The following is a 22,544-nucleotide window of genomic DNA, read 5'->3' on the forward strand; positions in this document are numbered from 1 at the left end:
CCCCCCCACCCCCCCCCCCCCCCCCCCCCCCCCCCCCCCCCCCCCCCCCCCTCCCCCCCCCACTCCCCCCCCCCCCTCCTCCCCCCCCCCCACCGCCCCCCTCCCCCCCCCCCCCCCCCCCCCCCCCCCCCCCGCCCCCCCCCCCCCCCCCCCCCCCCCCCCCCCCCCCCCCCCCCCCCCCTCCCCCCCCCCCCCTCCCCCCCCCCTCCCCCCCCCCACCCACCCTCCCCTCCCTCCCCCCTCCCCCCCCCCACCCCCCCCCCCCCCCCCCCCCCCCCCGCCCTCCCCCCCATCCCCCTCCCACCCCCTCCCCCCCCCCCCGCCCCCCCCCCCCCCCCCCCACCCCCCCCCCCGCCCCCCCCCCCCCCCCCCCCCCCCTCCCCCCCCCCCTCCCCCCCCCCCCCCCCCCCCCCCCCCCCCCCCCCCCCCCCCACCCGCCCCCCACCCCCCCCCCCCCTCCCCCACCCCCCCCCCCCCCCCCCTCCCCCCCCCCCCCCCCCCCCCCTCCCCCCCCCCCTCCCCCCCCCCACCCCCCCCCCACCCCCGCCCCCCCCCCCCCCCCCCCTCCCCCCCCCCCCCCCCCCCCCCCCCCCCCCTCCCCCCCCGCCCCCTCCCCCTCCCCCCCCCCCCCCCCCCCCCCCCCCCCCCCCGCTCCCCTCCCCCCCCCCTCCCCCCCCCCCCCCCACCCCCCCCCCCCCCCCCCCCCCACGCCCCCCCCCCCCCCCCCCCCCGCCCCCCCCCCCCCCCCCCCCCCCCCCCCCCCCGCCCCCCCCCCCCCCTCCCGCCCCCCTCCCCCCCCCCCCCCGCCCTCCCCCCGCCCCCCCCCCCCACCCCCCCCCCCCCCCCCCCCCCCCCCCCCCCCCCTCCCCCCCGCCCCCCCCCTCCCCCCCCCCCCCCCCCCCCCCCCCCCCCCACCCCCCCCCCCCCCCCGCCCCCCCCCACCCCCCCCCCCCCCCCCCCCCCCCCCTCCCCCCCCCCCCCCCCCTCCCCCCCCCCCCCCCCTCCCACCCCCCCCCCCACCGCCCCCCCCTCCCCCCCCCCCCCCCCCCCCCCCCCCCCCCCCCCCCACCCCCCCCCCCCCCCCCCCCCCCCCCCCCCCCCCCCCCCCCCCCCCCCCCCCCCCCCCCCCCCCCTCCCCCCCCCCCCCCCCCCCCCCCCCCCCCCCCCCCCCCCCTCCCCCCCCCCCGCCCCCCCCCCCCCCCCCCCCCCCCCCCCCTCCCCCCACCCCCCCCCCCCCCCCCCCACCCCCCCCCCCCCCCCCCCCCCCCCCCCCCCCCCCCCCCCCCCCCCCCCCCCCCCCCCCCCCCCCACGGCGACCAATAGCTTGCTGCACTACAGCAGCTTTCACCCGATGCATGTCAAAAATGGTATCCCTAAGGGACAATTCATGCGGGTGAAAAGGAACTGTAGTGATAACACCGATTTTGAGTCACATGCCCTTGATCTGACCAACAGATTCTGCAAAAGGGGATATCCAAAGAGAGTGGTTTTCCGGAGCCTTACAAACCTGCAGGACCATGGAACGACGAACTCTACTCCAACCAAGAATGCGGAAAAAACAGACAACAGTGAGTATTATCACACCCTTTAATAATCAGTGGCAGGATCTCTATGGTTTGCTCCATAATAACTGGGATATCTTGCGAAGCGATAAGAAGCTGATTCCTTTTTTTGGGTGAAAAACCCAGACTTGTAGCAAGGAGGGCCCAGAATCTACGGGGTATCCTCTCTACCAGCCATTTCTTCAGACCGAAAATTGAGCCTGGGTACTGGTGTTAAATTGAGAGGAACATTTCCCTGTGGAGCATGCACGGTGTGTCCTCACATGGTTGCTGGTGACCATATTTCCTTACCATTTCCTCCTAGAACGAATCACTTCTGGGGCATATTACAACTGCCGGACCAGGAATGCAGTTTACGTCCTCATTTGCAGTTGCCCCAAATTGTATGTGGGCGAAACCACACAGGAGATAAGAAGGAGAGTACAACAGCACTTTTCAAGTATCAACACAGCCGGTGCAAGACCTAAAGAAGGGTAAGGTACTCACCTCAGTGGCTGCCCACTTTCTTACTCATCATGGAGGGCGATTTAACACAATCAAAGTATTGGTTGTCGATTCCGTGAAACAGAACATCAGAGGTGGGAACTGTATTAAGGAACTCCTACGGAAGGAGTCCCGATGGATATACACCCTTAACAGCTTAGTCCCGCATGGCCTAAATGAAGAGTTACTGTACACTGGATTTTACAATACTACTTGAAATTGTGGGTTCTATAACATTGTGCTATCTCCTCATTCTGTCTGTTTCTTCTCCCTATTAGTTCTGTGTGCTCGCTTGGATGAGATATTCAAGCGAATGATGAGAAAGGAAGGATGTACAAACGGGAAATGGAGGAAGACACCGAACCCTATCTATGAGATCTCCTTTTTACCTTCTCTACACTGCCAATTGGTTTCAGGGTAATGTCATGCCCCCGTTACCACGTGATCTTGGGGACCATAACCTAAATGTGACATGGGGGGAAAGAAGGAAGAATTGGAGAGAAGAAGGAAAGACTAAGGACTATGATAACGCCGGAAATTATACCAACCATAATCCTGGACTGATGTCTTATAAGAATCTATAAATCTTATAAGTTAATTCTTTTCTCCTGCTAGTGTTCTTGGCTCTGGTTGATCTGTCGGACCTTTGGTTGTGTCCAAACGTTTCCTTTGGGTGTACAGTATTTTGTTTACAGTCCGGGCATTGGACACTTCATACTCAATGGTTGAGTTCAAAATATGTATATGGAATTTACTCGAAACTATTTACTCTACGTGTTTCTAGTGATCATCTCATTTTTTTTTTTTTTTTTTTTTTCATTTTTTTTTTTTCATCGCTTATACAGCAAGGGTACTGCTGTGCACTGCTCACACGCACCTCTGACAAATGTCTTTTGTCCTACGTGTGGTCCTCGTTGCAAATTGGATTCCGCTTTCATTCTATCTTACTGAGAAATATCTTTATGCAGGCAGTGCGATCATATAACACCTCTCCAGGATTGTGTTCTATGGCCGGAATTGTATTTGCATATTTGCATATTCTCATACACAATTGGTGCATGGTATTTGCCGAAAATAGCATATTTTGGGAGTCTTTAATGACTCCTTTCTAAATGATTAAATGTGATCATGACTACATTCTGACCGTGATAATTGTGATGTATCTGCTATATGCCTGTTTAGAGACTTTCATTCTATGTTGAGAAACTTCTGTAACTTGGACCCTCACTGTTTGCCCTATTATCCCTATACGTCTGGCATGATTCTAACTTGCTATGACCTGTTATGGTTTTTGGGGCGCAATATGGTGCAAACTGTCTTTCCACCTTTGGGATGCATTCCTGTGTACCCACTGGGCTTATATGTCATTCCCCCATGTTGCGGTAATACAGCTCTACTCGGCTTTGTGAATGTACCCTTTGAAGGGTCAATATCTTGATTACTTAGCCGACAGACGAGTGCTGAGGTCTGTGCACAGAGGTTGTTGTAGGGTACATGGGTGTATAGCGTTGTATTTCTCCTGTCAGCTCGGCTACTTATCCCCCAGGGGTGAAAACAATCTGTACCATCAGACATTTCCTCTGTCTGCTTTACTGTTCACATGGATTCTGTCTAAGTCTGTCTACACTGTGAAATTTATAGTGACCCCTTGTTCTTGCACTATAACAATAGAAATAAAATATATATTCTTGGGGAATAAAGCGCAACTGTTAGAAAGATCTTTATATGATATCTATAAGGGTATGTACTAATGTATACGCTGTGCTCAATTGCAATTTGACAGCGCTTTTATTTTCAGCCCTTGTGCGTTGTGAGATAAAGCTGCCCCTCTCCCCATGTTATATGATGCGATTAAGATAATCGGCACTGTGCAAGTTTTCCTGTACAAACAGTAATTAATCAGTATGAATGGATTGCTAAGCGCCATGAAAGCATATGCTAACAACGAATCTGCTTAGTGTTATCTTACCAAACTCTGATTAAAGCCCTGTGCTCAATTGCAATCTGACAGCGCTTAGATCAAGATAACCGGCGCTGTGCAAGTTCGCCTGTATAAACAGTAATCAATCAGTATGAATGGATTTGTAAGCGCCGTGAAAGCATATGCTAATGAATGGATTACTAAGTGCCTTGAAAGCATATGCTAATGAATGGATTACTAAGCGCCGTGAAAGCATATGCTAATGAATGGATTACTAAGCGCTGTGAAAGCATATGCTAATGAATGGATTACTAAGCGCTGTGAAAGCATATGCTAATGAATGGATTGCTAAGCGCCCTGCAAGCATATGCTAACAACAAATCTGCTTAGTGTTATCTTACAAAATTCTGATTATAACCCTGCTCCTTTCTTTGACTAACGCATGCGCAGTAGGAGCTTGGGGCTGTACTGTTCTATGTCATATGACCTAAGCAAGATGGCGGCCGCCATCAGAACGCTCCAGACATATGAAATTCCTCAGCTGTGGTATTGGTGAGTCCTAATGTACTCCCTTTATATAAGGTACACACGGAAGCTTTAACCAGCTTTCTTTCTTCCCCTGAGGAAGCCACCCTTAGAGGCGGCGATACGCGTGGGGTTATCCCTTGGGAAACCCTCTCCTCATGTTACCCTGACTTTGTATGGTGTTTTCTACCTGCTGGTATTATGCTGTTAGTGAGTATAGACTGAGGGTATACATGTATGGTATTAGGTTTGGTGCAGGACTATTCTATTGGCTATTCAGCGTCATTTGTTTTTTTTTTTTCTCTTTATATAGAGTCTTGTAGCCAATTAATGGTCTGTGTGATCTTAGACCTCAATCTTGATTATTTGGTGCTAACATAGTACCTCGTTCCTTTGTCTTCTGAACAGTGAAACAGCAATGTAAATTAACATCTGTACGGTGCATGAGGAGAGATTGTATTGATGACTAAAAATTGTATTGGTATACTTGGCATTTATTGTATGCATTGTTTCCCAATGGGACAGGTTTTTCTTATGCCATAGGCTTTTTTTAAATGTTTTTATTACCTTCTGTGTGTACTATACCTCTGCTGAGGGCATGTGTTTTCTTGTGGTTTTTTGTATAAATAAAGTGAATTTTTCATATGTACCCTAACCTTGTGGTGATCCCGTATTGGTATATTCTTTCTCTTATTTTATGATCATTGTATACATCCATTCCACATTCTCTTGCCATTTTAGCGTTGAAAGATTTGCTCAAAAAATATTCTGACTACTCACTTGAATTACAGGACTATTTGATTGACGTAACTGAGTTTTTACTCAAAAACAACTATTTTACCTTTTTAAATAAAGGATATATTCAGTTACAGGGATGTTCAATGGGCGCACGGTTTTCCCCCTCTCTAGCAGGCATATTTATGTTTTGGTGGGAAGAACAATATATTTTTAATCAGTGCAATCCTTTTTTCTCGGATATAGCATTATATCTGAGATTTATAGATGATGTACTTATTGTATGGCAAAATCCAAACAAAAAAATTGAGGATTTCATATCATACATTAATAATAATGCCCATAATCTTTTTTTCACTTTTTTTCATGATGTATCAAAAATTAATTTTTTGGATATACAATTCCATGGGAAGGGTGACAATGGAGAAATTAATTGTAGTCTTTACAGAAAACCCATATCAGGCAACTCACTATTACATGCGGGAAGTTGCCATCCAAAGCATGTTATAAATAACATCCCTACAGGTGAATATGTCCGTGCTAGGAGATGTTGCAACACCCAAAATGGTTTTGAGGTAGAATGCAGCACTATTGAAAAAAGGTTTTTGGCAAGAGGGTATAAAATGACAAATCTCCAGAAAGCCAAAACCAAGGCAATCAAAGTGAGTAGGTCACAATATTTGGACATGAATAAAACCAGAGATAATCCCCAGAAAGAATTGTCAGTTGTTTTTTCAACAACATACAGTAAAAATTATTATGATGTAATCAAAATTATTAAAAAATATTTACCCATTTTATCTACAGATGATACATTACACAAAATCTTAAAAAATGGAGTTTAATTTGTTTCAAAAAGGAACATTACATTGGGATCCATGTTATCACCTAGTGATCATATGAATAGGTGCGGTTCCACTAAAAAAGAAAAAAACACTGGCAATTGGTTACCCAGCACAGGCTCTTTCAAATGTGGCCACAGATCGTGTGGACTATGCGGTTATATGTCAAATGTGAAGGAATTTTCTTCATTTACAGATAAAAAAACGTATAAAATAATGTCACTCATAAACTGCAGTTCAGACCATGTGGTTTATTTAATATCGTGTACTATTTGCCAGTTACAATATATAGGCAGCACTTGTCGTTCTCTCAGAAAGAGGATATCTGAACACATTTATGATGTTAATAATGCCACCACCAGAAAATTATCAGGAGCGTCTCAACATTTTCGCGACGCACATGCAGGTAATTTAACAGGCATGAAAGTCAATGCCATTGAAAAAATTCAACTACCTAGAAGGGGTGGAAATTTGAAAGATATCCTCTTTCAGAGAGAAATAAAATGGATGTTTTTAATGGGCACAAGATTTCCGAAAGGTTTAAATAAAAGAAATGAATTGATGTTTGCATATTAATCTGGCTAAAAAAATACTTTGTATATATATATATAAGTGTTATAAGCATTATATGGAGTGATACAACTCAAGGGGTTAATGTTTTTGTAATTGTCTTGCTCTCTCCTTGCATTTGATCACATGTTTGGGTTCAGCCCTTTTTAAACAGTTCTGTGACTAGATGGTTTAGAGACTGAATAAGAACTGGATGTTCGAAACGCGTCCTCTCTGACATGGGCTTGACCACTATAGCATGGACTTTTTAATGATAAGAAAATAAAGGAAGTTTTATTTTAAAGAACAAAATGCCTGGAGTTTTGTGCTGGTGAAATCCTTCAACCTATTTCAATCCACATTAGAGAGGAGTATGCAATGCTGGAAAGAAAAGGTTAACCTGTGCAGCCTGGTGAACAATGGAGAGAGGATGAATATTCTTACAGATGATGGGTTTATTGTCAACACGTTTTGAAGTAGACACTTCTTCATCAGGACAAACCACATAGATGAGTAACAAACAAATTATCGACACATCCAAAAGATTGAACAATTTTTAATTTTTTCTTCTTTATTCAAGACATGGACTAAAACATGTGGAGGCACATGGCATCAAAAACATTACTGACGCCTTTTTGGCGCAGAAAAAGCACCCTTACTCATAGAATAACATAACATATAACTGATTATACAGTGCCTACAAGTAGTATTCAACCCCCTGCAGATTTAGCAGGTTTGATAAGATGCAAATAAGTTAGAGCCTGCAAACTTCAAACAAGTGCAGGATTTATTAACAGATGCATAAATCTTACAAAACAACAAGTTATGTTGCTCAGTTAAATTTTAATAAATTTTCAACATAAAAGTGTGGGTCAATTATTATTCAACCCCTAGGTTTAATATTTTGTGGAATAACCCTTGTTTGCAATTACAGCTAATAATCGTATTTTATAAGACCTGATCAGGCCGGCACAGGTCTCTGGAGTTATCTTGGCCCACTCCTCCATGCAGATCTTCTCCAAGTTATCTAGGTTCTTTGGGTGTCTCATGTGGACTTTAATCTTGAGCTCCTTCCACAAGTTTTCAATTGGGTTAAGGTCAGGAGACTGACTAGGCCACGGCAACACCTTGATTTTTTCCCTCTTGAACCAGGCCTTGGTTTTCTTGGCTGTGTGCTTTGGGTCGTTGTCTTGTTGGAAGATGAAATGACGACCCATCTTAAGATCCTTGATGGAGGAGCGGAGGTTCTTGGCCAAAATCTCCAGGTAGGCCGTGCTATCCATCTTCCCATGGATGCGGACCAGATGGCCAGGCCCCTTGGCTGAGAAACAGCGCCACAGCATGATGCTGCCACCACCATGCTTGACTGTAGGGATGGTATTCTTGGGGTCGTATGCAGTGCCATCCAGTCTCCAAACGTCACGTATATGGTTGGCACCAAAGATCTCGATCTTGGTCTCATCAGACCAGAGAACCTTGAACCAGTCTGTCTCAGAGTCCTCCAAGTGATCATGAGCAAACTGTAGACGAGCCTTGACATGACGCTTTGAAAGTAAAGGTACCTTACGGGCTCGTCTGGAACGGAGACCATTGCGGTGGAGTACGTTACTTATGGTATTGACTGAAACCAATGTCCCCACTGCCATGAGATCTTCCCGGAGCTCCTTCCTTGTTGTCCTTGGGTTAGCCTTGACTCTTCAGACAAGCCTGGCCTTGGCACGGGTGGAAACTTTCAAAGGCTGTCCAGGCCGTGGAAGGCTAACAGTAGTTCCATAAGCCTTCCACTTCCGGATGATGCTCCCAACAGTGGAGACAGGTAGGCCCAACTCCTTGGAAAGGGTTTTGTACCCCTTGCCAGCCTTGTGACCCTCCACGATCTTGTCTCTGATGGCCTTGGAATGCTCCTTTGTCTTTCCCATGTTGACCAAGTATGAGTGCTGTTCACAAGTTTGGGGAGGGTCTTAATTAGTCAGAAAAGGCTGGAAAAAGAGAAATGACAAAATGACATAATCTTACTGCCTGCGGTCCTCCGGCGGCAGCATGCCGCGATCGGCACACATCTCAGCTGATTTTCACAGCTGAGATGTGTGCCTGCTAGGCACGAGCAGAATCGTTATCTGCTCGTGCCGATTAACCCCTTATATGGCGCTGTCAATACATGACAGCGCCATTATAAGCGCGATTGCGGTAAGCATTTACTTACCGCCCGAAACCGGAAGTCACGTGACGCGATCACGTGACTCCCGATAGTTGTCATGGTAGCACAGGGTCATGTGATGACTCCTGTACTACACATGACTTGGTTTCACTTTCGCTGTGCCCGGGGCACAGCAAAAGAGAAAGACAGCGTATCTGCTGTTTACAGCCTTCCAGCTGTGATCAGCAGATACTGCAGAGCGATCGGAATGCTGATCGCAATAGCCCCCTAGGGGGACTAGTAAAATAAAAAAAAAAAGTTAAAAAATAAGTTTTAAAAAATTAAAAAAAAACAAAAAAACCTAAAAGTTCAAATCACCCCCTATTCGCCCCGTTCAGAAACGCCCGATCTATCAAAATATAAAATCAATTAATCTGATCAGTAAACGGCGTAGCGGCAAAAAAATTCCAAACGCCAAAACGACGTTTTTTTGTCGCCACAACTTTTGCGCAAAATGCAATAAGAGGCGATCAAAACGTAGCATCTGCGCAAAAATGGTACCGTTAAAAACGTCAGCTCGAGACGCAAAAAATAAGCCGTCATTGAGCCTAAGATCCCGAAAAATGAGAACGCTACAGGTCACGGAATATGGCGTAAAACGTGCGCCACTTTTTTCGGACAAACTTCCGATTTTTTTTAACCCCTTATATAAAAGTAAACCTATACATGTTTGGTGTCTACGAACTCGCACTGACCTGAGGCATCACACCCACACATCAGTTTTACCATATAGTGAACACAGTGAATAAAATATCTCAAAAACCATAGTGCTATCGCACTTTTTTTGCAATTTTTCAGCATTTGGAATTTTTTTGCCATTTTCTAGTACACAATATGGTAAAACTGATGATTTCATTTAAAAGTACAGCTCGTTCCGCAAAAAATGAGCCCTCACATGACCATATTGACTGAAAAATAAAAAAGTTACGTCTCTCAGAAAAAGAATGGCGAAAAAAAAAAACGGAAAGCGAAAAATCGGCCGGTCGTGAAGGGGTTAATCCAAACATGGGAAGCTCATTGTTATTTGTGCCTGAAATACTTCTTAATACTTTAGGGGAACCAAACAGAATTCTTGTGGTTTGAGGGGTTGAATAATAAATGACCCTCTGAATAAACTTTTCACAATTTAAAAAAAAAATAAAAAAAGAAATAACATTCTTTTTTGCTGCAGTGCATTTCACACTTCCAGGCTGATCTACAGTCCAAATGTCACAATGCCAAGTCAATTCCGAATGTGTAAACCTGCTAAATCTGCAGGGGGTTGAATACTACTTGTAGGCACTGTATATACAAGTGACCAACCAATAGTACAAGCTAATCAACATAATAAAAAACGCAACTTTAAAACTGAAATTGCCGGAAAAAAAGAGAGAAAATTTCTGAAAAGACCCAACAAAATTAAAATATGAACATATGTACACAAAATTATGCTTCCTTTTTTATTACAACATTATTTGTGAATATTAATCAAAAGAAAGAGGAAAAAAGACAGAAAATGAATAAACTAACATTTTTCATTAAGTACTGCTTATGAACCCTGATAAAAAAAAATAATAATCAAATGTATATATTGTACAAATCATTTCTGTGGTTCATTCCTTCTGGATATTTGGTTTTCAAAGAAAGGATCCTATATGCTTCATTCTTCTCTCTCAAAAAGCGCAGAGCTGAATACATCTCCAATATTAACAATGACAATTTATCCTATTCAGGTGCTTCCAGGCACTTCATTACCACACACAAAAGCAGTTTAACTACTTTTTCTTTTTTTGCTATAGAAAGGGTTTATGCTCCAGAGAGATGTGGAAATTGGCTCAAACACCTTGCGTTGAGAGAAGCATATTGGATCCTTTTTGTGTTGTAATGAAAAACAGAAACCTATAATTTTGTATAGATATGTTCATATATTAATTTGTTTGGGTTTTTTCTGTCTTTAGTGGTGCACATGGAAATGGTCCAGCAATGAGCATCAAAAAATTCCTGCAACTCGTGTAATTTCAATGCAACTTTGTAATTATTTCAACATAACATTAAGGGGCAGTATGAGTACAGACGCGTTTCAACCCAGCCAAGCTTTCATCAACGACTAAACAAGTATAACACATGTAAATTGTGGTTGTCTCAAGGAAATGACGTCACTTTCAGCATTGTTGGATGACATTGCAAACAATTGTCATACGTAATAAATTGACAAAATTCATTAAACAAAATAATAATGGAATATTACCTCATAAGTACATAAAATAGATTACCGTATATACTATAGCAGTATATGTACTAAAAATTGGAGTGATGTAAATGTTACAAGCTGTGGTACTGCTTTGTAGAATATCATCATTTTTTCCTGTAATACTCAATGAGCCTGCTATGTCTGTAATGGGAGAGGAGGACAATTTATTCTTTTTATTTTGGATTTATTACCGTGATTGTCTGTGATATCATCCAAAAACACCTAAACTAATGTCTTTATTTCACGAAGACATTAATGTTAGCCGCTTTTTGACACCTAATATGAGAGATGTATGTCTAAGGGGTGCTTCACACATAGCGAGACCGCTACCGAAATCGCTGCTACGGCACGGTTTTGGTGACGCAACAGTGACCTGATTAGCGATCTCGCTGTGTGTGACACTGAGCAGCGATCTGGCCCCTGCTGCGAGATCGCTGCTCGTTACACACAGCCCTGGTTCATTTTCTTCAAAGCCGCTCTCCCGCTGTGACACACAGATCGCTGTGTGTGACAGCGAGAGAGCGACGAAATGAAGCGACCAGGGAGCAGGAGCCGGGATCTGGCAGCTGTGGTAAGCTGTAACCAGGGTAAACATCGGGTAACCAAGGTGGTTACCCGATATTAACCTTAGTTACCAACCTCCGCAGCTCTCACGCTGCCTGTGCTGCCGGCTCCGGCTCTCTGCACATGTAGCTGCAGTACACATCGGACAGTGACTAATTCCAATTATGTGTTAATTACTAAGCTGCTTGCTGTAAATATCAGCTGATTCCAGTGATGTTGTCACTTAATGGGCTGCTTGCTGTAGTTTTGATAAATGGTTTTATCAGTAGAAGATTCTAACTAGATAACTAGTAAAACTAATGCACTATAGTCCTCTATATTCATGATCTCTGTGTAACCTCGTTCCAAACACTGATTAGCTGCTTTCTGCCTATGCAGCATGTATACAAAAAGTTGACAGTGTGTGAGCAGAGTTATACAGAATTCAGCATTCTGAGAAGAGGTAGATTTGCAGCAGAAAAAATAATTATTTTATCAAAAATACCACTAATACCCAACAAGTGACACACTCTTTCACACATTAGTTTTTTGCCGTCAGTCACAATCCTTCTTGTGACTGATGCAACGGATCCGTCGCAGATTGTGGTAAAACGGATGCGACGGATCATGTAAAAAAAAACCGGATCTGTCGTGTATTTTTATTTTTTTTTCATGTGAAAGATTATTTGCTTTTAAAAACCAATATATGAACACGGGGGGAGGAGAGAGAGATATAAAGAGATGATTTGTTCAACTAGACACTGTTTTACCCCATCTGGGCATGCTCCGTTTAAAAAAAATGAATCTGTCGCTGGATTCCGTCATAGTACGGATCCTGCGCCCATAGGCTGCCATTCTAAAAGATGACGGACAGCGACGGATCCAGCACCGTTTGTTTTTTCGACAGTGACAAAAATGTTCCTCTGGACGTCGCTTCCGTCGGCCGCAAAGAAATTTTTCTACGGATCCGTTGTACGACGGATGCAACATCAGGCCATCCATTGCAATCCATTGCTAATACAAGTCAATGAGAAAAAAAAAACGGATCCAGCGCTGGATTGTTTTTTTTTCACATTTCGATGGATTGTCACTGATGGCAAAAAACTCATGTGTGAAAGAGGCCTAAAGGCCACTTTACACTCAACGACATCGCTACCGAGATATCGCTGGGGTCACAGAATTTGTGACGCACATCCGGCCTTGTTAGCGATGTCGTTGCGTGTGACACGTACGAGCGACCGCTAACGATCAGAAATACTCACAAAATCGCTGATCGTTGACATGTCGTTCATTTTCAAAATATCGTTGCTCGTGCTGGACGCAGATTGTTTGTCATTCCTGAGGCAGCACACATCGCTACGTGTGACACCTCAGGAGCGACGAACAATAGCGTTCCTGCGTCCTCCGGCAACGAGGTGGGAGTGACGTGAATGCGGCTGCTCTCCGCCCCTCTGCTTATATTGGTGGTCCGCTGATTGACATCGCTGTGACGCCGCACAAACCGCCCCTTAAAAAACTGGCTGTTCACTGGCCACAGCGACATCGTTGGGAAGGTATGTGCGTGTGACGCGTACCTCCGATATTGTTCGCCACGGGCAGTGATTTGCCCGTGACGCACAAAAGACGGGGGCGGGTGCGATCGCTAGCGATGTCGCAGCGTATAAAGCGCCCTTAAGGCTACTTGCAAAAACCTGGGATGAAATACGTCCTAATACTGCATAGAGTTTTATGCCGAAATATAATGTTGCATTGACGTGAGTGCCAGAAATCTCTTTGATATTCATTCATTATCATAACAGGCGAAATTACAACAATGACGGCTCATAACACGTGATCTATATAACAGGTGATGTCACAAAATTCTTCCTCTCTCTTCCTTCACAATGACCCTTGTTACACGCTCATTAGATGCTTCAATACAATAGATGTAGTTTGTGTCTATCGCTGCTTTTGTACATCTAGAATACAATACTCTAGAATAGACCCATGGACCAGTAAGAACATTACAACACTTCTATTTTTTTTATTTTTAATCCAGATAGTGATACGAGTTTAAAAAAAAATCATTAACAATGTTTGTAAATCAATTAACACAAAAAATCCTGGCTTTACCCCTGACCGACATCTGCCATACATGTAAGGTGCAAGTTGGTAGTGGGTGTATGGATCACTATGTGAGCCCGCTCCTTGCCCGGCAGACAATGGCTGTGACACACAGCTAGGACCTGCCTCTAACAGATGCAGACTGTCAACCTGCTAAATGTCGCTGTCAGGCTCTGACAGCAGCATTAACAACATGCCGGCATTAGGGTGCCTCATTATATATTCACATCTGCACCCCTGTACCCTGTAACGAGATTGTGGGGCACACCTGGGTAGCTATGGTACTTTGGGGTCTATTGAAGACCTCCGAGCTTGTCATCACGGAGCTCCATTGAAATCCAGCCTGTGGCCAGCCTACAAAGGAGACCTTGATTTTTATTATATGAAGCAATACTGTGGTATTGCTGTATATAACACAATTGATCAGACAATCGCAGATTAAAGTCCCGTAAGAGGACTAAGAAATACAGTAAAAAGTTTTTAAAAATATGAAAAGCAATGAATGAAAAAAACATAAGTTTGAATCTCTCCTTTTGTATCTCATTAAAAAAGATAAAATTTACACGTGATATCACCACGACCATAAAAGTCTGATCTGATCAAAATATAAAAATAATTAACCCAATCAGTAAACACTGTGAACAGAAAAAATCAAAACACCAACCAAATTGTCATTATTTTTTTGGTCATGCTTTAAGATACGATCAAAATGTTATATCTATCCCAAGGGGGTATTGCTAAAAATGATTCTCTCCCCACAAAAGCCCTCATACCGCTCCATCAACCAAAAAAAGAAAACATTATGGGTCTTGGAGAGCAGCGATAAAACAATGTTTTTCTTTTTTACAAATTTGTGATTTTTAGCACTAAAGTAATAAAAAAGGGACATATTTGGTATTGCTGTAACCATACAATATACGTTATGAAAAACTATTTCCAAAAAACAATGTCAAAAGTGCAGGGGGTTCCATAATTTCACTGCACTTGGAATCTTGTTTTCCCTTTTCCAGTACACTATGTGGTAAAATTAATGGTATTGTTCAAAAGTACAACACTACAAAGCAATATGTAGTAGAAGCAATATTATACTATGGATACCTAAGCTGCTGTGCCCTGCACATGAGGTAAGACATGGCTATATCAGGAGAACTATACTACATTTCTAGTTGGAGGGATTTGCTAATATTATAATTATTATACCTACTACATATTGGGATAGGATCTTGAAGATGAGAATAACCTTTTAATGACCTTGCCCAATTTTTCAAAATCTGATCAGTGTTGATTTATGTCATAATATTTCCAGAATGCTTCATCATATTTTATAGTGATTCTGAGATTGTTTTTTAGTGACACATTGGACTTTGCTAGTGGTAAAGTTAGGTCATTGTGTTTTGCATTTGTTTGTGAAAATATCAGTATTTTGGGGAAAAATTGGCAAAATTTGTAATTTTAAAACTTTTTTAATTTTTATATTCTTAAACAAGTTAATCATCCTGTATAAAATAATTAATAAATAACATTTCCCATGCATCTACTTTACAGCTGCATTGTGTTTGAAATGTCATTTTATTTTGTCAGGATGTTACTAAGGTTTTGTAAATTGCTGCTAAACCTTTAACCTGTTTGAAATCGGAATAGGTCCCTAAATAATCGACTTTGAAAATAAACCCCATGATTTAGTAAGCTATTTCTCCCTAACCCAGATATATCCCATATGTGGTCAAAATCTAATGTTTAGGCACATGGCAAAGCAGACAGCGCTATTTAATTTTTGCAACACACATTTGTATACCATGTTGCCATTTGCAGAGACCCGGAGGTGCCAAAAATGCAGAAACATCCACAGGTGACCCCATTTGGAAAACTGAACCCCATAAATAATTAATCTCTTGGTGTGGTGAGCATTTTTAACCCACAAAATAAACACCAAATATTATAAGATTTGTGTTATGAAAATGAAAATTTGGGGGCCTTTCCACTAATATTTTACTTTAGCCTCAAAGTTTTAATTCACACAAGTGGTAACAGGTTAAAACAATTTATTATGCTATTTTTACCAAATGTGTCCATACCCCTTATGTTGTTGTACACTACTGTTTGAGCCAATGGTGAGGATCGGATGATCGGATGTAAAGGAGCACAACTTGGCTTTAGATTGCAGGTTCTTTTTGTGGGTTCCATTAGCTCAGCCCCTGAGGTGCTAGATCAGACGACTCCACAAGTAACACCATTTTGGAAACTTTATTTGCTTAACGAATTCATATAGGGGTGTAACGAGTATTTTGAACCTACAGGTGCCTCACAGAACTTTATAATAATAGAATGTAGAAATATAACATTTTAGAGGTACAAAAAATTATTAGCTGCAAATATTTCAGGTATACAAGGGTTACTAGGTCAAACTGGACCCCAAAATAGATTGTGCAATTTCACCTGAACGCCGTTTAGTGTCCATACATTGTGCCCAGCTAGTGCTTCTGGCGACACATGACCTGTAAATTAAGTACGCTCTCCCAACTACAATAGTGCCAAACGGGGTGGATTGCTGTGCTTTAAACAAACGAGCTAAGAAGGTGGAAGGCGTTTGGATTTGGAAGTGCTAATCTCACTATAATTTATTTGGGGGAGAGAAGCCATGTTGCTTTTCCAGAGTCTTTGTTCTGCCAGTAATGTGGGAACCCCCTATATTTCCAATGACAGATCATGGATCTAAGTGCGTTTTATTGATAATATTTTGCAGTACATAACGTTTTTTGATCACTTTCAGTATAAGGCTGGCATCACGTGTTTCTTTTCTACACTGAGCATTTCCATTGGGGCTTCCTTGTAAATCAGACCAAACCCCTGGCAGGACTGCTCACTCTGAGACAAATAAAGTCACTTTCTTCTCTGTTTGACTTCTGTTCTGGCGCTATCCATCATTTTTAGGCGCAAACAGAGCTGTGGTTGTCAACACTTGTGCACTAAAAATTCGCCTAAAATGATGGGACATTTCCGGAACAGAGACCAGGAGTCTAACATGATTCCATCTGCCTCATTATAGTGAGTGGTTCTGTCGGGGGTTTTGTCTGAATCGCGGTTTTTGGGAATTACAGTGAATCCCTGATGTAAGCGCTCAGCAGAGAGGGCAGGATAAATGTGAACTGAACCTTATTTTGATTTTTGGGAGGTAGAATGAACAAATAGACAGCAGTAGACAAATAGTTCATATTTTTATACCTTGCGGTATTGGTGATGAGATGGCATTCCTCAGGTTAGTACAATTTCAGCAATACCAGATTTATATAGATTTTTTTTATGCTTTGCTATCACACAGTAAACATGCTTTTCTTAAAAAAAAAAAAAAAAAAAAGTGTCTTTCTTGCCATATTCAGAGAGACATAACCTTTTTATTTTTTGTGAGCAGGGCTGTATGAGAGCTTATCTTTTGCATGTCGAGCTGAAGAGGTTTTTTTTAGTACCATTTTGGTGTGAATAACATTGATCACTCTTTATTTAGGTTTTTCAGAAGCAAAATGAACACAAACCAGCTATTCACTTTTTTTATATATATATATATTTTTCCTTTTTGTGCTGTTCACCATGCGGTAAAAGTGATAAGACCGATTTTATATTTTGGGTCAGTATGATTACAGCGATACCAGATTTATATCATCTTGTTATGCTTTGCTACTTTGTCTTTTTGAATCCTGATATTAAACTGCATAATTTCTTGGATATAGAAATTGTTTGTGAGCAGTATATTGTCCGGCCCCACTCTAGTCTATCTAATATGTTATTATGTGTGTTATCGCTATAAAAGCTATGTAGTTTTGTCCATTGATTTTGAAAAGGAATTAGAAATAAAAATGCGTATAAATTATCTTTAGAATTCCTCCATATATTAATAAATGTCTGTGTTCCTTTAGACCAAATGTCAACAGTATTGGCCCGACCCTCCTGATGTCATGGAATATGGGAATTTTCGAGTAACGTGTAACACTGAAGACTGTACAATTGCCTATGTTTTCAGAGAAATGATATTAACAAACACAGAGGTAAAAACTGTTGCCTTTCTCACCACAAACCATCAATGTAAAGTGACAGTAGATGTTTAAAGACGTTTGCAGGTTTTACTTTAATTGTAGCAGCGTGAGCGTAATATTTTGTGATATTCTCTTTTCTTGGAGACTTGAGAGGGCAGCTGATTCTATACTTGTTAAATGCAAAAACGGAGCAGAAAAAAAACTGTCAATGCTATGTAGGAACATGGTATAATAGTGGGATTCGGTAGACACCATTCAAACAGATTGGAAACTTGCATCATCATTCTGCAAGAAATAATACATTTTTTGTTTGGATTTGGCAAATTTTACACAGTGTATTTGTTTTATACAGCAATGTAGAAAAAAAATAAAATGTCACTCCTTGTTGATCTGGTAACAACATTTCTATGTACCGTATTTTTCGGACTATAGGCGCACCGGATTATAAGGTGCATTAGCAATGAGATGAAAAAAAAGAGAGATTCCAGCTCACCTGTCACCCAATGCCGCAGAATCTCAGGGATGCACGAGGTCCGCTGGCAAGTCCAAATCAGCTTGCAGAGAACAGCAGACAAACGGGAGAAACACTTATGATTAAGGACTGTTTTTTATTTTTATCATTATGAAGTCCGAAACGTGTTAAATCCTATGTACTAAACCCTCCATCTATGGTCTTCATATGAAAATTTTAACAATGTATCAATAAAGAAACCACATTAGCAATGAGAGCCTGCTAAGGCGCCTAGGTTCATATATAAGGCTCACCGGATTATAAGCCACAGCGCATTAAATTCATGACAGCTGCGAAAAGGCCGGGGTGCAATCCGGAGTTCAGGTGAGAGCACCGGAGATCACCCCAGCCTGTCTGCTGCTGTCATGAACTGAACCGCAATTGCTGGGGAATCAATCACTCGGTGCTCGCGTTACAGTCTAGGTTGCACTCCGGAGCTTAGGTGAGCACTCCGGAGTGCACTGCAGGTACCTGAATTCAAGCCTGGCATTACTGGAGATTCCTCCGGTAGCCAGTCCGACGCTGCTCTGTTCAGCATTCTAACATGCTGTATCTAAGAGTACAGGCCGCACTGTAGAACATAAAAAACACCTTACTCACCTAAACCGGTCACTGCGGTGCTGGTTGGCTAGATGGGCGGCGCTGTTCTCCGGGACCGGCGCCTCCTCTTTAGGCCATCATGCTCCTCTGTCTTCTGAAGCCTGTGTGCATGACGCGTCCACATCATACACACTCACCAGCACTGAGGTCCTTTGCAGGCGCACTTTGATCTGCCCTGCTCAGGGCAGATCAAAGTACAGTATTTTAGTGCACCTGCGCAGGACCTCCGTGCCGGCGAGTTTGTATGACGTGGATGCATCATGCACACAGGCTTCAGAAGACAGAGGATCAAGATGGCCGAAAGAGGAGGCACCGGTCCCGGAGAACAGCGCGGCCCATCTGATCAACCAGCACTGGAGCGACCGGTTTAGGTGAGTAAGCATGTCTCTTAACAGGAGGCATAATGCTCGCTTGTATTCATATACAAGGCGCACTGGACTATAAGGCGCACTTTCGATTTCTGAGAAAATCCTAGGCTTTTATGTGCGCCTTACAGTCCGAAAAATACGGTATGCAAAATTTCACATTGTAATTATTTTCTTACAATCTATAAAGGAATAGGTGGTAGGGACACAAAAGGTATAGACTGCTAGTCAGGTATGGTCCATACATCATTATAATAAATAGATACAGCTGCATGAACCATCATCAGCAGGTATCTGTCTAAATACAGTTACCAAGTGCTATTGATTGCATGGAATGTATAGGAACAGATGAATAGGAGGAATCAGACTCCGAGGTAAATTTTGCAAGAGGTAACAGGGAATTGTTAGATTAGTGATAAGTCTATCTAAAGAGATGTATTTTTAAGGCATACTTAAAAATGTGAGCGCTACGTATTAGTTGGATTGTCCTGGGTGGTGCATTCTAGAAAACTGGCACAGTACAAGGGAAGTCTTGGATCAGTTGCAGAATGAAGGGCATCAATGGGGTGACAGACATTGTGAAGATCTGAGGTTCTGGGTTGTATTAACCACCTAGGCAGGTTAACAATGCAATTATTTTTATTCTTCCATCCATGGTCTTTCAGCAACTCCAGGTAGATGGACAAACCGAGATGCCCCCAGTCCACAAGCTTCCAAACCAGGACCAGTAATTCGACTTCCCCCAAACTAGCCAATATCCACTGTCTCCCAAGTGTTGGTTGGCCCACAGCTTTTGTATCTTCCACTGTATGGTCTGGAGTCACAGCCTATGCTCCTCCAGATGTCAGATATCATGAAGATAGCACGTGTTTCCAGCTAGAGTTGGCAACAACCACCCATCCCCTTGTCAGTGTCATAAGTACCTCAAGCCGCCCCCCTGTGCATTGGTGCAGGTATTTTCCTGATTCCGAGCATCTCACCTGTAACTGCATGGAAGACCCACTGTGGTGACGGCTTCACTGGATCTACTATCACCATCTACCTAATGGGACAAGTGGCTGGGAGATGCATGGCTTAATTGAGGCCCCTGTGAAACTAACAAGAGTAATCGAATGTGTACCAATCTTGTGCCTGGCCTTCTGTGTAGCGTACACTGACATGAAAGAAGATGTTTAATAAAACACAATAAAGAGAACAACAATGAGATCGACATTACCAGCACTCTGTGCTGGAAAAAGTCTGCATCCCTTAGACCCATGGACTGCACTCTTCTATTGATCCAATAGTCTTTAGTCCAGAGCCAGCTCCTCATAGACATATATGAAGGAAGAGAAATAGGGTGGTCCAGAACTGTGAAAAAAATTGTGGATGAGAAAGAAGATTATACTCTGTAGTGGGTGGGTAACTAATACAATGACTGGCACAATTTGGAGGCTTTGTTACAGCAGATGGACAGAAATACAACCCTGGCTGCTGCATTCATGATGGATTGGAGAGGAGAAAGTTTGGTAAAGGGGAATCCAATCAGAAGACTGTTGCAGTAGTCCAGACGAGAATGAATACGAGAAACAGTAATAGTTTTTGCATTTTAAAATGTGGGAAGAGATTGTGTATGCTATTGATGTCTAATTGATGAAGGGCCCACCCAAACAAGGGTGCTTTGCAATTTTCAGAGCTCCTGTACTAGTGGAGAGATTTGCACAGCCATTGCACAGCCATTGCACAGCCATTGCTGCATTCCAGATAGCACATAAAGGGTCCTACGCTCAAGTGTCACGCGGGTCCCAATAGTCGGATACTCCTTTAGTGAATATTTATTACACATCATGTCTAAAAGCTACCAATCTCCTGCACAACTTCAAGAGGCAATATTCTATCATAGAGGTTGTATTAAAGTAGAAAAAAAGGGTTTTTTTTTTACTAAAACAACATCACAAGTAAAAAACAACAGCAGCTATAACATCAAACAAAATTCATAGCAATTTGTGGTGTGTTTTTTAAATTAAAGCAGAACTTTTATTCTTACCCTTGTAGCATCTCTGGGTTACATGATAATGCGGAGCATGCTAAATATGCAATTTGGCCAAAAGTACCTGAACCGATTCGCACATAGATAATTTTAGAAACAATACATTGATTAGCTCGTAATTCTATTGTCTTAAATGACACACCAGCATACATATGTATGACAGAAAATGGGTAAACATTTGGAAAGCCTATGTAACCCACCTATTATTTCCAGACAGGAGAAGAGCTTCCGGTTTCTCACTTGCAATACGTTGCTTGGCCTGATCATGGCGTACCTGATGAATCATCTGATTTCCTGGAATTTGTAACCTGTGTGAGGCAAAAGAGAGAGGAAAAGCAACCCATGCTTGTACACTGCAGGTAATTATATTGCTTCTGGTCATGTTAGCAGTTAAAGGGGTATTCCCATCTCCCATGATTCTATCGCAATATGTAGTAGGTGTAATAAGAAGAATATTATCAAATACCTCCAATTAGAAATGTAGTATAGTTCTCCTGATATAGCCATGTTGCTTACCTCATGTCCAGGGCATTGCAGCTTAGTTTCCAGTGGTCGTAACCATAGATACCTAACTCTGGCTATATGCATGATCATAACCATGGTTACTTAAGGGCCTCCAGTGCCATGAACATGAGGTAAGTGACTTAGAAATATAGTATACTTCTCCTGATTCACTAAGTATAATATTATTATTATTATTATTATTATTATTATTATTACACCTACTACATATTGGGATCGGATGTTGAAGATGGGAATACCCCTTTAATTCATGTTTTGTTGTCCATCGTTATTCATATGATAATCTGGAATATGGGATTACTGTTACATAAGTAAAGGCCCCTTTACACACTGAGACTTTCTAGCGATCCCACCAGCGATCCCAACCTGGCCGGGATCGCTACAAAGTCTCTGGTGAGCTGTCAAACAGGCAGACCTGGCCAACGACGCAACAGCGATCCGGACCTGCAGAACGACCTAGCTAGTCATTGGGGACGTTGTCAGACCTAAAACACACATCCGTGAAAACCACCGTGAAAACTGTCGGCAGACAGCAGACAGAGTAGCGCGATGAGAATGAACTCGGGTGAACTTCACCCGACTTCATTGTCATGCCGCGGCTCTGTCTGTGTGCCGTGTACTGATTAGCGGTCACCTGTGAAGGATTTACTGGTGACCGCTAATCCCCCGAGTGACTGAAGTGTCCCCCCCTCTCTCATACTCACCGATCCCTGATCACCGGCGCTGCACGGCGTTCACACTGCTCCGGCGGCTTTTTCTAATTTGAAAAAGCCGGCCGCTCATTAAACAATCTCGTATT

General features: G+C 43.4%; 1 protein-coding gene across 3 annotated transcripts in view; it reads left to right on the plus strand.

Annotated features, from left to right (window-relative positions):
• Positions 1–22,544, plus strand: part of PTPN3 (protein tyrosine phosphatase non-receptor type 3) — a 421,949-nt gene that overhangs the window by 376,308 nt on the left and 23,097 nt on the right. For all 3 annotated transcript variants that reach the window (XM_075314923.1, XM_075314926.1, XM_075314925.1), the window contains 2 exons: positions 17,602–17,730; positions 21,437–21,582. In XM_075314923.1, coding sequence (XP_075171038.1) covers positions 17,602–17,730; positions 21,437–21,582 — 275 coding nt within the window. The remainder of the gene's footprint in view (positions 1–17,601; positions 17,731–21,436; positions 21,583–22,544) is intronic.

This window comes from Anomaloglossus baeobatrachus, chromosome 6, assembly GCF_048569485.1.
Source record: "Anomaloglossus baeobatrachus isolate aAnoBae1 chromosome 6, aAnoBae1.hap1, whole genome shotgun sequence".
NCBI classification, from domain to species: domain Eukaryota; kingdom Metazoa; phylum Chordata; class Amphibia; order Anura; family Aromobatidae; genus Anomaloglossus; species Anomaloglossus baeobatrachus.